Raw genomic sequence first — 15,000 nt, 5'->3', positions numbered from 1 at the left:
CTAAAAGTTCTCAGAACGAGGGTATGTACCTTGTAAAGTTTGGGCCCTTGGGAAGATTTTTAACAGCCATAACTTCAGAAAAAAGGATTCTCCAAAATTGGATACGCTTGTTGGAGTTAGTTTTAGAAAGCGTTCAGCTCATTACGTCTTCGTTTTGCTCTCTTTTTGTCATTAGAGACAAAGCAGAGAGTTAATTTCCGTGCCTTCCTTATTACAGTCGTGTCTAGTTGAATGATTAGATCGTACAAAATAGCGCAAGTATAGTAAATCATCAGTGAAACGTCTACAGGATAAATACTTCAATACATACTAACATTCCCAGTCAAATTTGAATAGTCTAAAGTGCATTTATTTAAACGAGCGCACTCATAAACATCCTCACACATAATATGTCCACACTCGCGCACTCGCGTGCTGGCACAAGTTAGAACACACACACACTCTGATTAGTAATACATTTCAATAACTCACAAAAACAATAGGATAAAAAATAATACCGTAATAATGCAATATCACGATAATAATATTGTCTATTCACAGCACTTATTATGCTATACACATACAGTTATACTTACGCACGCAACCTGGAACTATGCTTACGCACATTCAGAGAACGAACATAACCATGTGTATCCACACATTTTTAGGCACATGCACACACACACACACACACACACACACACACACACACACACACACACACACATAGATACACACACGCGTGTGCACACACACACAAACTAGTTACTATCTCAGGACAAAAGGAGACACATTTAAAATTAGTACAGCATATAAAATAGCAGAAATCTAAATTATATTGTAAGTGCTCTACAGCAGTAAAACACCCACTTCCTTCTCTCTCTCTCTTTCTCCCTCCCTCTCTCTCTCTCTCTCTCTCTCTCTCTCTCTCTCTCTCTCTTTCTCTCTCTATGTCTCTCTCTTTCTCTCTTAATTTGACGTTCTCTTTCCACCTTTTTTTCTCTCTATGAGACTCAAAATCTTACCTATATGACTCTCTTTCTCTCTGTCTCCCTCTGATGACCCCGTTTCTCTTTTATCAATCTTTGAAACACATGACTAAGCAACGATTCGGTGTAGAGAGCTCCACATACCATTCTGAAGTATGACTTTATAGTGCGGTAAAAAAATCGTTGTGCGACTTGTTTTCAAATATTCTCCTCAACTATCGAACATAGGTTCTCCAATTTTTGCACTTGGCCTTATATCAATATGGCTTAACAGATTAATATTTTTGTAAACACCTGCAAGCTGTATTCAAGAAAATTCCTTAATAAATACTAATAAAAAATTCAAGTGCGTGGTTTCTACAGATTTTTAAATGTTTACAGCTGGGGCAATATAACTTTTAATAGCAAGTCCGTCAGGTTTTTGTAATCTAGACATTATGCTTATTGAATGCATGATTTGAGAACCATTAATGAAAAAATGTGTTCACTATAGCAATAATTTTTTGTAACAAGTTTTGCAAGTAAACATTGTCGTTGATGAACTGTGACATAGGCCATATACGTAATCAAAATGTGTGTGAGAAGCAGGACATGCTGTAAACAATACCATTTTACGTGTTTCAGAGGTTTCAAGTATTTTATATAAATTTATGAAGAAATGTTTGTTCTAGAAAAAATATGATTTAGTTAAGACAAATTGATACAAACTGCTATGCAAAGTATGGATGACATTGATTCACCCGTTAAGGAGATATTTGAAGATAAGTTGCTCCACGAATTTTTGACCGCACTATAAGTTTAGTATAATTTCAATGCTGACGATACCCAAATTTTTGGTTCAGCAATGTCTACCAAAATTTATGAACATTTTCATTGTGCTGAAAATAGTATTATGTCAGTGAAAAACTGAAGGAACAAAAATGATTACCTAGATTTGCATAACGATAAAACAGAAGTCTTTCTGGCAGTAGGTGCAAAGTCTATCAATGAGGTAAACGACAGAAGGAAACAAATCATTATTTGGATTTAGCCCGATGATGACTTCAAACACTTTTCATTCTTTTAAATAGCTAAATTATTGTTACGACACAAAACGCGCCGTGAGCCGTGCTAAGGTGTATGCTGGAAACATAGTTTGTTACAATACAATGGTTTGTTCGCCTACCATCCCATGGAAAAGAATTGTGCGACTGATTAGGAAAACAAATCACACCGAAAGTAGACGAAGAAATGCAAGTTCAAAAGATTTTCCCCTGATTTACGTAGGTGAAAAACAACACACAGATTAAAAGAAACAGCAAAATTTGAGAAATATGCTCACACTTCACAACGAAAAAAAAGCAATCATTTTTTATGCTTGCTACGCTGTTTGGCTTGTGACTCGTTTATCTTATTTGGTGCATGGTCATGACTCAAAGGAAACAAAGCTATTTCCAGACTAAACAACACTGAAAAAGGGCAGTGCCTATTGCATTGGTGTACAGTTAAAACATGAAAGAAACTTCGAGTACAGTCTGACGCTAGCTGACTAAAAAACAGTACTGTACAAAAACTAAAGCAAAGCTAATACTCACAACAACAACGGTAGTGCATTTTTGTGTGCCTAAATTCTTGGGGATGATCCTGTAAATGTCATTTACAAGTACAATACATGATGATACGGAATGTATAATACAAAATAAATCGTTAAACTGCATACACCTATTTCATTTCGGGACTTATTTGTTGTCTTAATTCTAAAAAAAATGAAATTGTACTGACCCCCACCCCACCCCACCCCACCCCTTTCTCTCTCTCTCTCTCTCTCTCTCTCTCTCTCTTCCGTAGTATGATTATTACCCAGATAAATAAATCATAATTTGTACAGTTTTTGTTTGTTTTAGTAGAGTTTTTACGCGCTCGCAACTGCATAAGGTCATATGAGCGTCATTGTATGGCTTTACAATCATGCTGCACAAAGACTCTACACGTTTGTTTTGCTAATTACATCAACGTTTAAACTTCCCTGAAATAAACAATTTCAGTTCATGTTTGCAAACACGGGTTTTGGGGGCTCTCGTGGTCTAGAGGTTAAGGTCACTTTCTTCCCCCACCCTTCACCTCTTTTACCGCCTCCACTGGGCTCCTGACTCTTTCTGCAGCCTTTCTACTGCTACTCCTTGGCTCCTTATTACTGCTGTCTTTCAGCCACACTCTGATCTTCTGATAGAAATGATTTATATATATATATATATATATATATATATATATAATTATATATACTACACCTACCCTTCTCGGACAAGGACGAAAAATCCCACGTTAAAGATCCCTTCGTGGTCTAAAATCGAAAAGAGTAGGCTTCAGCCGCCACCCGGGCAAAATTCAAAATATCCTACCAATTGAAATTGTGTAATGTGTCCCGCGTGATTATAATACCTTATGCAGTTGCGAGCGCCGTAAAACACTTACAAAAAAACCCCAACAAAAACACAAACAAACACGGATTTTCCTCTTCTTAGCCGTCATGCTTTGGTCATTTTGTATCCCATTTTACTTATACAATGCTCACAACATTAGAATTTGCTCAGAATACCCGCTGGATTGTCCTAAACGATGGTAGTTACAGATGGTTCTATCACAATATAGTGCCAAAACTTTAAAACAGCAACTCAAATTCCTGTCATTGAAGCCAATGCTAAAAAGGCGAAAAACGCATAGTTATGCATTAGAAATATTTCAAACATACAGGGGGTTTTCCCCAAAACGTCCTCCTCATTTTACTTGTAAAAATCTCATAATCCAGCCAAAAACAAAATTGTTTGGAAATCGTATATATGTATTTTTGCAAGCCATACATGACTAATATCGCCCATTGCAAGCATACCAAATGCGATTATTTTTTTTTCTATGTCTATGGTACACCTTGAGTTAGATCTGGAAACGAAAAAGGCAGCCTTTACAAATATTTGGCCGGTATCAAAATTTCCTAGAAACAGGAAATGTTATCCCGGGTAATAAATGTTTGGAAAATGTTGCAAAGATTGAGAGAAGATAAACAAGTTTCGCATCTTTAGCAGCGGAATACTTATTTTTACAAAAAGAATTTGTGAATTGCGAATTTTAAACATGTCAGTGTAATCATTGGAATGCCTCTTGTAAGTCTTAAAGGCAAAGGAACTATGGTTTCAAATATCTATTTTATACTTATGGGTAAAACAAATTTTTGTAGAACATTTAAATTATAAATCCTGGAGTCCTATTGACATACGCACTATTTTGTTCCTTCCTAGTTGACGAACCAGATATCACCTCCAAACAAATCTCAGGCAGTTGTTTTTTGTGAACTCTATTTTATTCTCTGAACAACACTCGAATTGTAAACCCCTGTGTTATATTATTATTCATTTTGCGTCAATTGCAAATTTTCCCAAGAGTTTCAAAAATAGTTTGCCTGTCTGTTTTCGCCCTCTTCCATATTATTCTTCCATCTCATCTATACTATCGTTATAAAAAAGTACGATCCAGAACAACGACGACGAGAAAAAGAGACTCACTTACGACAGCAACTCCATAAATGATTATCGTTGCTACATACACACCAACAACCTGGTGGAGGTTAACATTAATAATGGCGACACCAACAGTAAAACTAGTGCAGCCTTCGGGTAAAAATAAACGAAGAACAAACAAACAAACGACAACACCAATTTCAACATTAACAACAATAACGAAACCGAGAACGAAACTGAGCAGACACAGTTGGCACATTTATTCTTTAGAAGTCAATCCTTTTCGTGTTGACCGCATCAAGGGATAAAAACAGCAATCGTCTGGGGCTTTCGACCAAATAATTTAAATTTGTGTAACAGTCAGAAAAAAACGACCAGTAGAGTGGAAACAAACATCAACAGCAGCAGTTACAATAGCAACAGAGGCCAGAGGAATTACAAAGTTACAAATTTGAACAGACAAAAACACTTCAGCTAGTGCAAACAGATTTGAATCTTGACATGATATAACGGCAAGGATAGATTATCTGTATTAATGTGAAGCAACTCTGCCGTTTTAAGCACCCCCGAAAAACATGTAAAATTGAATCCCAAGTACAAGAAGCTCTGTTATGAGAGCAAATAATAACAAAATAACGTCCTCGTTTTATAAAAAAATGCGTATTTCGAAACTCAACCTTCCACATAAATGAAAAATTTTAACTTCGGGACTGGACAGTTGAGCTTAAAGAGGACAAAGAAATAACTAATTTTTAAGTAACAAGTTCCAATTTTAAACGTCTTCCATTTGATCATTTGCTTTTAACGTGGTAATATACAAATGCACGTTATCATCCGAAGCAGATATTTAACTGTCGTTTTGTCTGGAAGCAGAGACGCCTTTTATGGTTTTGGTCAAGCCTGATATGAACAAAAGGTGAGCTCCCACCCGACCACATTCCCAGAACCAAACGTGTCTCATTTTGCACTGCTCTTATCTTTCACACAATACATAACTCGCCTAGACAACTACAAATAATGTTTAATCAAATTACAAAGAAGAAATGGAATAAAGTACACTTAACTACTGGTCACAAGGCAGTCATACTTAGACTTCTTGGTTAAACTGAAAGTTCGACGGCGAATCATGCAGCCCTCCCCGTTACCTTTGAGCATGTTCTCCTTGTTATGCAGAAGTTTGCTTCTTATATCTCGCTGTTTTTCTTGCAACCCACCGTGGATTTAAAAAAAAACCCACACCGAGTAGTATTAGGGCAAAATGAAGTAACTTGCATCGAGCGGTTTTCGAAATACACGTACATTACTTTTTCAGAATGCGTTAAAGGATCAAATAATAATACAACGTTTTTCCATTCATGATATCAAGTGATCATAATCATCTTCAGCATCTCATTAAGTTGTCAATCAAGTTATCTAAAATAAATAGCCCAGCCTGCACTTGAAAGTATCAGCAGATCCTATTCATAAAAGTGTGAAAATGTTGCAATTAGGAAAGCCAAAGGCGGAAAATCAAATATCATACTATCTCTTTAAACACTTTTTACTTTCAATCTGAAACATTACTTTAATTATTATGATGCAGTTATTTATTTATTTATTTATTTTACATCAGTGCATTTGATGGATTATGCTACACAGCTCAACTTTTACCCCATACATTTCTATAGTGTCTAATAACATCATTGGATAGAGCCACGCTTTTCACTTGTAGCTGTTTCAGAATCAGACTCCAGTTCGCCAGTGGTTATCAAATCCTCATTAGAGAATTTCAGAGCTGGGTTGACTTTGCCGCCATTTTCCTTTCCATACAGGCCAAATTTGGTCCTCTCGTCCACGCTGTCCCGTGAGGCGAGGACCATCTGCTCATCAGGGATGTTCACGATGCACTGGAAGATATCAAAGCGCCGAGGCAGGATGCCAGATTCGAACAAATACTTGGTGAGGTAAGACATCCCGATCAGAGAAGACAAAGTAATGGCCATCGACAGAGTTTTGAAAGGAAATGGTTGGGCGTATGTTTTTGAATTGTACCCCGGGTACTGGATGAGTGCTGGAAGCCCTATGGCAGGTTCTCCTCCAGCTACCCGGAAGAACAATCCCATGACATAACCAGCTAGAGAGCCGTAGGTGTTGGAGCTTTCAATGTATATCACACAGGCCAGTTGGGGAAACAAGATGACATATACGAGGTCAGCGCACAGAATCCACAGGGCGTAGATAGACTCCACACACAAAGCCATGACTAATGCAAGGGCAGTGACTCCGAAGATTGCTACTCGCATCACCCAGAGAACTTCTCGCTCGGATGCCTAGAGGGGGACAGAACGGTAAATACAGGCATTTAGTATTATGAATATAAACGTGAAATTTCAACAACCTCACAATAGTACGCAGTACAGACATCCGGTATAACACACACGCAATGCTTGTGATAGCAATGAAATGCAATACAGATCGTGGTGTCACAGCTTTGATGGGCTAGTAAAGGAGTACCAGAATAGGTTCGTATACAAGAGATGTGAAAGAACGTGTGGCACTTGACACACCATGTCCTATGCTCCCAAACTTTTAACGGTTAGAGCTCTTATTAAGAATTACGCTGTACGCTTCATTCCAGTCATACTTCGGAAAAAAATGACTTTTCAAGCTAGGAAGATTAAGACAAGCAGGACATAAACATGAGCACAAAAAGCACAAACTAAAAGCTCTAAAGGGAAGGGAAGTAATCTATGTGTTTTTACCACGATAACCTAAACTCACCACACTTCTGAACAGCGACCGGTAGACATTTCTAGCAAACATAGAGGCGGCAGAGAGAATGGACGAGTCTGCAGATGACATGACAGCAGCCGACAGAGCGCCCAGGCCAATGAAGGTAATGGCAGGAGGACAGAGATACTGCAATGTCATCGGTAGGATCATGGGAAGGTCTTCGGCGGGAATTGGCACTTTGCCAGGCCAGTTGGTTTGGTTCCAATCTGTGGACATAGAATGAGCAAGGTTATGAGTGAAGTAAAAATTTAAACATTGTATGAAGTGAATGTAACATTACAATTATGATATACCACCGTGTTGAAATTAGTTTTTTTCAGATACTTTTAATCAGTGTATGCGGTGTACCCACTTAATTCGCTTCCTGTGTGGTAATAATTTTTATCAAATATTTCCATTTTTTCTGTTGGAACGTCTAATCCCTCTCAGCCCTCGCTGCTTCTGACAAGCAGGGTCTAAGTCCGCCTCTGAAATGATCTAATTTGTGTCAAAGGGGCCGTTTAAAACTATTTTAAAACATCTTAATCATTTTGTCTGCTCGTGTGTTTTATGACATGTGTTCACACGGGTATGCAATTTGGAAAGTTGAGCACATAGCCTAAGGGTCAAAGTGAAGTCCATGAAATAACAAAGAACAACTGAAGTAAATAGTACTGAAGCCCAAATGAACATAATATATTATGTAGATTGTGCTTTTGTTACTCTCAAGCGATTGCGTGAGAGATCGAAGGAGGGTGAGGGAGGGGGTCAATGTTGTGACGTTATAACAACCTACGAGTTTTGAGAGAGGACATGCTTATAGATGCAAGCTTTACACGAATAGTTTCTCGTTTAATTGTGTCTTCCCTAAACTCACCAGTAGAAGCAGCAACGGCGCCGAGGATGGCAGCAGGGGTAGCCATGATGATACAGCCCACGGCTGCGATATAAGAGAGGATCTGGGCCTTGAGGGCTGTCTTGGAGGACAACACACGCTGGAAGTAGACCTGTAAGGAGGATATTTTATAAGAAAATTAGGAACAGTGCTCTTATTAGGGCAAGTACTGAACTTCAATACTGATAAATGGTCTTCTCCACTGCTGAGGATCAAAATCCAGGATTGCAAAAATGATAATATATTACGAACGATTTCCAAACAGTTTATACTGCTGTAAACCTTACTGCTTACATTGACATAATACATGTTTATGTATGTTTGTAACCTAATACACTAGAACTAGAGGATGTAGCTAACTGTTTCTTCAACTTAACGAAGATTCCAGCCTTGCCTACAAGAGGGAAGAAAGACCACTCTACAATCACCGAATCCCAAGAAGAGTTACATCCCATCGAACCCCAGAAAGGAAAATAATCTGTTCAAGGGAAACCATCATGAAATACAATTTAACTGTCTAATTACATCTCTTTATACTGCGATTCAAACTGCAAGGTTCCTTTTCTGCCCTCCCGCACTCATGGCCTTGAGGTTAAGGTGTTGGCCTTAAAAAAAATAGGTCCGGGGTTCGAATTCGGGTTATGCCGAAAAATTTTCTTCTCTAAAATTGTCTCCTTTCACCTCCTTTCACCTCCTTTCCTGCTCTCTAGGAAATATCTACACCTAGCCTTCTCGGACAAGGGCGAAAAATCTTGGAGGGCCCGTGTGCTAGTTTCGCACGTTAAAGATCCCTTGGTAGTCTAAAATCGATAAGAGTAGGCTTCGGTCGCCACCTGGGGAAAATTCAAAATTTCCTTCCACCTGAAAAAGTGTAATGTGTCCCGCGCGCCCATATGACCTTATGCAGTTGCGAGCGCCGTAAAACACTAACTCACCCCCCCCCCCCCCACCAAATAAAGAACAAAAAAAACCCCAAACTCCAACTTCTCATGTCTCATCTTTAGCGTTATGTATTCTGTACTTCAGGTTATTACGCTACTGAGTTGGTAAAGCCGTTTAAAGCTCAACATTTATTATCTCACAAAACCGACAACCAATATTAATAAGGTAATACGAATTTCTGTGTGTAGGCTCACAATTTAGCTAGGGTCGAGATAGAGAGGACAAGCCAGTCTTGCTTCTGTTTCTACAGGTAATTATCAGGGTCCCGTAGTGTGAGAGTCAATGCTCTGAGCTAATGTTAAAATAGAACCATGTTGAAGAAAAGGCTGAAAGAGATATCTGGACAGAATCATAGTAAGCACGGACAATAAAAAATACTACCACCCAGCAACAGACGAGGGAGAATGTTGCTTTACTTACAGTCTTGTCAGCTGACTGTATATGTAAATAGTTCAAATGCTCTGGCCAGCTTGTAGTTGTATCAATTTGCACTCCTCTTTCGAAAAACAAACAAAAAAAACAACTCAAAAGAGTTTAGTAGAGTGTTCAATTTTAACAACAAGCATACCAAGGTTCTATTTTTTTTGTGTGTTTTTTTTTTGTTGTTACAGTGGAGAGAAGCACATCGACTAAATAACAGCCATATAGTGTGCGTGTGTGTGTGTGTGGGGGGGGGGGGGGGAAGAGTAAGACGCAGACAAAAATTTCAAAGGGAGAGAACAGAAGTAGTTCCTACTAGAGGCGCCCTCCAACCACCGACTTGCATTTTGGTGTAGGTTCAAAGAGTGCAATGTTACAAACTTGATTATACTCACCCCCCAGGGAATGCCGCCAAACGTGAGCAGCAGGAAACTGTCAACATACATAGGCATGTCCGCAGTGTCGATTGGCAGGATCCAGTTCTGAGTAGCGTTGGCGGTTATGCCACTCACTGCCTCGTGTGTGAGAGCGAACGGCACACTTATCCACTGGGAAAAGAAAACGAAGGTATTATAAGATACGTCTTCCTAACAGATTTGTTGTTTTAATCACTCTTCAAGTTCACAACACCGGTAAACATCATCATTATATAGATTTTTAGGTAGGTGTTTTACACCCCAATGAACGCAGCTTAGATCATTTAGAAGGCGGATTTCCGATCATATCTGTTACAGCCAACACAAGCTGAAAATGATACAGCTTCCCAACAGAAAGACCGAGAAACGCGATAAAAATATAAACACAAACTTGTGAAACACACATGCAGACAGGGGCGAAGGCTGACTTGTTTGACAGGGTAATCAAAGGGAAACGGGACCAGACATGGCCTGGAGATATTACTATCACACAAGAATCTTACTCGAGGCAGCGACTCTTGAGTTGTGAATTGTGAATGAAAACAAATCCGGAATTCATATTGTATGTTCAACCACCAAAATAATCGGGAAAGTATCTTATTAAATATTAATTCCAACTAAAATTAAATTTAACTTTAGATGTGAATACACAAATACAAAGCAAAGAAGCAGAGATGTCGGTACTAGATCTACCCGTGAGTCTAACTCTTTGGTAGAACATGACAATTATCCTTTTTTTAAATTTCACATTAGGCTGTTTTTGTTTAGCATTTCGCGGCCAGGGGGCGGTGTCATAATCGGGGTCATGATCTGAATATAGGACGGTAAAAAGTCGAGGAAAAAAGCAAGCCCTTGCAGCAGTCAAGAGATTGTTAGGAGTTAGTTCCCCTCACATTTGTGAGGTAGACTCGACCAGTGTAATAGTTAGCTTACATGATCAGAGTTTGCGACTGCTTATAACTGTGGCCCCAAAGGGGTGAACAGGGTATTTGTGGCAATGAAACAGTTTTGACTGCTATGGACATGTTCTCTTCAACTCTATTGGTAGACTCTTCCAGCTTCACTTTAAGCTTACTTAATTAAAGCTTGTAACTGCTTATGGAGTGGCCCAAGAGGGGTGAGCAGGCTATTTATGTGACAGTGAAACCTTTTTGAATGTTAGGCATACTGTTCATTGTTGATTATGAACGTCCTTTTACATTTAATTTATGAGGTTTATGTTTAGAGGTGAATTTGGCAGCGACAATGTTTCAAAATTTGGAAGGGAAGCAGTGATTATTTGATTATATAGACACTTCGCCCCTGCATGCTGATGCCAGGAAAGTAATTCTGGACATATTATGTAAAGATCGAACCTAGACATTTTTAACAAGTACACCCTTAACGGTTTTTATTATCTAAAAATGATAATAACAACAACAATAATAATGATGATGATAATAATAATAATGATAATAATAATAAATAATGACAATAATAACAACAATAATAACAATAATAATATCCAATAATAAAAATAATAATAATAATAATAATAATGATAATTATATTGATAATAATACTACTACTAATAATAATAATAACAATAATAATAATAATAATAGCAATAACTATAAAAATAATAATATCCAATAATGATAATAATAATATTAATAACAGTAATAATAGTAATAACAGTAATTTTAGTAGCTTATCTGTTAATACCGAAAGATGGCCAATACATCTGCAGAGTAGTAGAATAGTTCATATTTCAATTGTCTAAAAGAACAGAAACTCACCAGTCCGAAAAAGATACAAAACAGCTGTGCGATATCTGTGTAGGCCACAGAGTACAGACCGCCTATGAGAGTATAGAACAACGCCACACAAGCAGAGATGATTATTGCTGGCTTAGGCTCCATCTCAACTATCACAGACAGTGTGGCTCCTGGAGAGACGTGAAGAGAAAGACACAGACAGAGATTGAGAATTATATACAAAAAAAGGAGTTCGAGAATTATAGTTAGTATGCATACACTTTTATTTATCAATTGAGTCAGTGAGATCAGGTCTAAGTAAACAAACGTATCTTAATCTCTCACTATCTCGTTAGAAGTCTCGATCAGTCTCTCTCTCTCTGTATGCATGGGGTCGCTTTTAAGAACAAGTGGGCTAACCCAGATTTCGGGGGTTTCCAGAAATCTTGACCAACACCAAAAGTGGGCATTCCCCTACCTAGATCTATAGGAGAAATTTGGTTTCGATTGTGTGTACATTTGTTTGGTTTTAGTTTTAAGGAAAACTCCTCGTCTTTAAAAAAACTGAGCAAGAGTCCAAAAACTTTACCTTCGGTTTTCTTATAACAGCGTTTTTCGGGATAGCCCCCTTGTGCTTAAAAGCAACCATATATCCCCAAGAGAGTGTGGCAGGTATCTCTCTCGCTATCTCTCTCTCTCTCTCTCTCTCTCTCTCTCTCTCTCTCTCTCTCTCTCTCGCTCGCTCTCTCTCTCTCTCTCTCTCTCTCTCTCTCTCTCTCTCTCTCTCTCTCTCTTCCCTCTCTCTTTCTCTCTTCCCTCTCTCTCGCTCACTCTTTCTTTCTCTCTCATCACCCCCCTCTCCCTTTCTCTTCCCCATTCTTTCCCACTCTCTCTTTCTCTTTCTCTTTCCTCTTTCTCTATCCCCCTCTCCATTCCCTTCTCTCTCTCTCTCTCTCTCTCTCTCTCTCTCTCTCTCTCTCTCTCTCTCTCTCTCTTTCTCTGTGTTTCTTTCTTCTGCTTCAAGTTATCATCTCTTCTCAATTTCCTCGCATTCTTTCAAAAATCGTGAGTGAGGTTGCTACAGAAAGCTATATATTAAGACCGTAACCTTAATTCCCAACTCCACAGTTTGGGTAGAGTACTGTTTAGATTCTTTTGCTGTACAAGCAGTAAACCCAGTTCGATTCTCGGTTTGACAGGTGTTACAACGTTTGCATACTGAAATGTCGCATCCTCCTCAGCTTCAGTTGGTCCTGACAGGCAGGGTCGAAGAAAACCGCCCCCTTAAAATGAACTAAATTGCATTGATGGGATCTAAAAACATTTGCAGCAAGTTACATCAAATCTTACCCAAAGCAGCCAACACCGCGCCAGTCCAGAAGACCTCACCCAACAGCGCGGGTACGAACAGCAGACCGCCCATCCTTTCGCCATATTTGTGCTGGAAAGGGTCAAGCATGGTCACGTAGCCTTCTGAGCGCATTCTGTTGGCGAAAAAGAGACCACCTGCAAAGAAACCATTGTAAGGGTCAATAAATGGTTGTGTATTGATAATTAATGTGTTCAAAGGTGTCTTTTGATATATTTTTCTCTCGGTGATACCATAGTGGAATACACGGATATAAAGAGAGATTATGTTTCGAATGAAGTAGATGTAAAGACAAATAGACCGAACGATAAAACAGATGGACAAACAGTGAACAGATAGATGCAAAAGGGGGGAAACTGGTGGGGCGAAAGGGTGGGGTCGGGGGGGGGGGGGGGAGGCAAGGTGAGTTGAAAATGTTTTTCGCCAATATCCAGTACAGGCATAGGAGATTTAATGGCCCTAGCCTGAGGTTTCATGCCCCAGGTGCACATTTTGGAAAGATATAAACTAGCTGACAAAATGAAAGACTTGCTTGATTAAGGATATTTTGTAAACGTTTTGCAATATAGAGAAACCCAATGGACCTGTACAATGGATTCTTTTCATGTTAAAAGACGAGAAGTAGTAACGGTCCCATTAAACAGAATCAAGCAACCCGCGGTATAATTTCCCTCCACTACCCACAAAACTATGCCCTCACCGAAGACAAGGCTAAGGGCGTATCCCACAGGAGCCTGGCACCAGAGCAAACCGGAACTGACGATCACTTCTGCTGTTCCGTTGATGTAGGCTCCGCCCACCCAGGTCGCTGAGGAAAAAAAAAGAAACAGAGATGATACAGAGGTAGGTAACTGTCCACAAATACCGAAATTGGGTGCACATTGGTTTGATTCAAAATAATTCAAAAGGGTCGTCTGAGAACAGTTTACAGTGTTTGGTGGTTCACTTAGGATAGAAAGAAAGATTAGAAACGACTTTGGTAAGGGACTTGAGTGTAGAAAATGATTTTCATGAGATATTTTGTTTTAATGAAGAAGAGATTACTTCAGGAGGCCCAATACGTTAGTTTTAAGACGTAATGTACATTCGCCATTTATTTATTGATACGAAAAGTGCTCAGCAATTATTTGTTCCCGGTAAAAGGACAGATGCCAATAGGTTTAGCGGACCTTTAAAAGAAACAAACATATTATGTGCATTAATACGGGTCCTCCGTAACCTTACCTAACTCCCCTAGCCCACAACTTTACTGAATACAGCATCGTTTAGTTTTATTTTCCTTACATAACATAGACGGCAGTTGAGATTAACAAAGTAAGTTTGTTTTTAATTTTGTTTTAATGTGTTTCTTCCTTAGCTTTTTGTGTTACCGGATTTTTTGATTTTTTTGTGGTTTTGTTTGTTTGTTTGTTGTTTTATTCAGTCTTAAGGTGTTTTTCTTTGTTTTTCTTTAAATGATGAAATGGCACACCTTGACATAATACTCCTGTTGATGTAGTATTTTTAGAATAAAATGTTTTTCACATTTTTTACATGACACCCCCCCCAACTGAAATACTGAAATGAAACAACAGCTATCTCGACCCCTGGAGTCTGAAGTAAAACAGCGAGTACAAAAATGAGTCTGTTTCTCTCGTATAACGGAGTGTATTCCCCCAGGGGCATCTATGCTAATTGGGGAAAAAGCTTTGAAAATTCAATTATAAGACCAGTATTGGCTAACAGTTTGTCATCAGTCGAAGTGGTGGGTGCTTCTCTGATTACTAGACTTGGACCAGTTTTTAAGCTTGGAGATGGCAAGGAGCTCACATTTCCGTTATTCTATTTTTGCATGCGAAGCGTCTGGGTCTACGTGCCAGGGTGTGCGCTTCCGTTCGTGCATGCATTTTTATTTGCATTCGCAAATCTTTGTTAGGTTACGTGTGTATACGAGAGAAATTGTCGTTATGTGAAGCAACCATGTGTGTGTGTGTGTTTGTTTGTGTGTGTGTGTGTGTGTGTGTGTGTGTGTT

General features: G+C 38.8%; 1 protein-coding gene across 2 annotated transcripts in view; it reads right to left on the bottom strand.

Annotated features, from left to right (window-relative positions):
- Nucleotides 1–3,846: 3,846 nt before the first annotated feature.
- LOC101859391 (high-affinity choline transporter 1) overlaps nucleotides 3,847–15,000 on the bottom strand; it is a 51,511-nt gene continuing 40,357 nt past the window's right edge. For both annotated transcript variants that reach the window (XM_005094147.2, XM_005094146.2), the window contains exons 3-9: nucleotides 13,689–13,796; nucleotides 12,970–13,125; nucleotides 11,662–11,810; nucleotides 9,863–10,015; nucleotides 8,088–8,217; nucleotides 7,220–7,437; nucleotides 3,847–6,768 (exon numbers count right to left, since the gene is read on the bottom strand). In XM_005094147.2, coding sequence (XP_005094204.1) covers nucleotides 6,139–6,768; nucleotides 7,220–7,437; nucleotides 8,088–8,217; nucleotides 9,863–10,015; nucleotides 11,662–11,810; nucleotides 12,970–13,125; nucleotides 13,689–13,796 — 1,544 coding nt within the window. In that variant the 3' untranslated portion in view covers nucleotides 3,847–6,138. The remainder of the gene's footprint in view (nucleotides 6,769–7,219; nucleotides 7,438–8,087; nucleotides 8,218–9,862; nucleotides 10,016–11,661; nucleotides 11,811–12,969; nucleotides 13,126–13,688; nucleotides 13,797–15,000) is intronic.

The sequence above is a fragment of the Aplysia californica genome, unplaced genomic scaffold, assembly GCF_000002075.1.
Source record: "Aplysia californica isolate F4 #8 unplaced genomic scaffold, AplCal3.0 scaffold00076, whole genome shotgun sequence".
Classification (NCBI taxonomy): Eukaryota; Metazoa; Mollusca; class Gastropoda; order Aplysiida; family Aplysiidae; genus Aplysia; species Aplysia californica.
The sequence above is the reverse complement of the archived record's forward strand: the minus strand, read 5'-3'. Positions and strand labels throughout refer to the sequence as shown.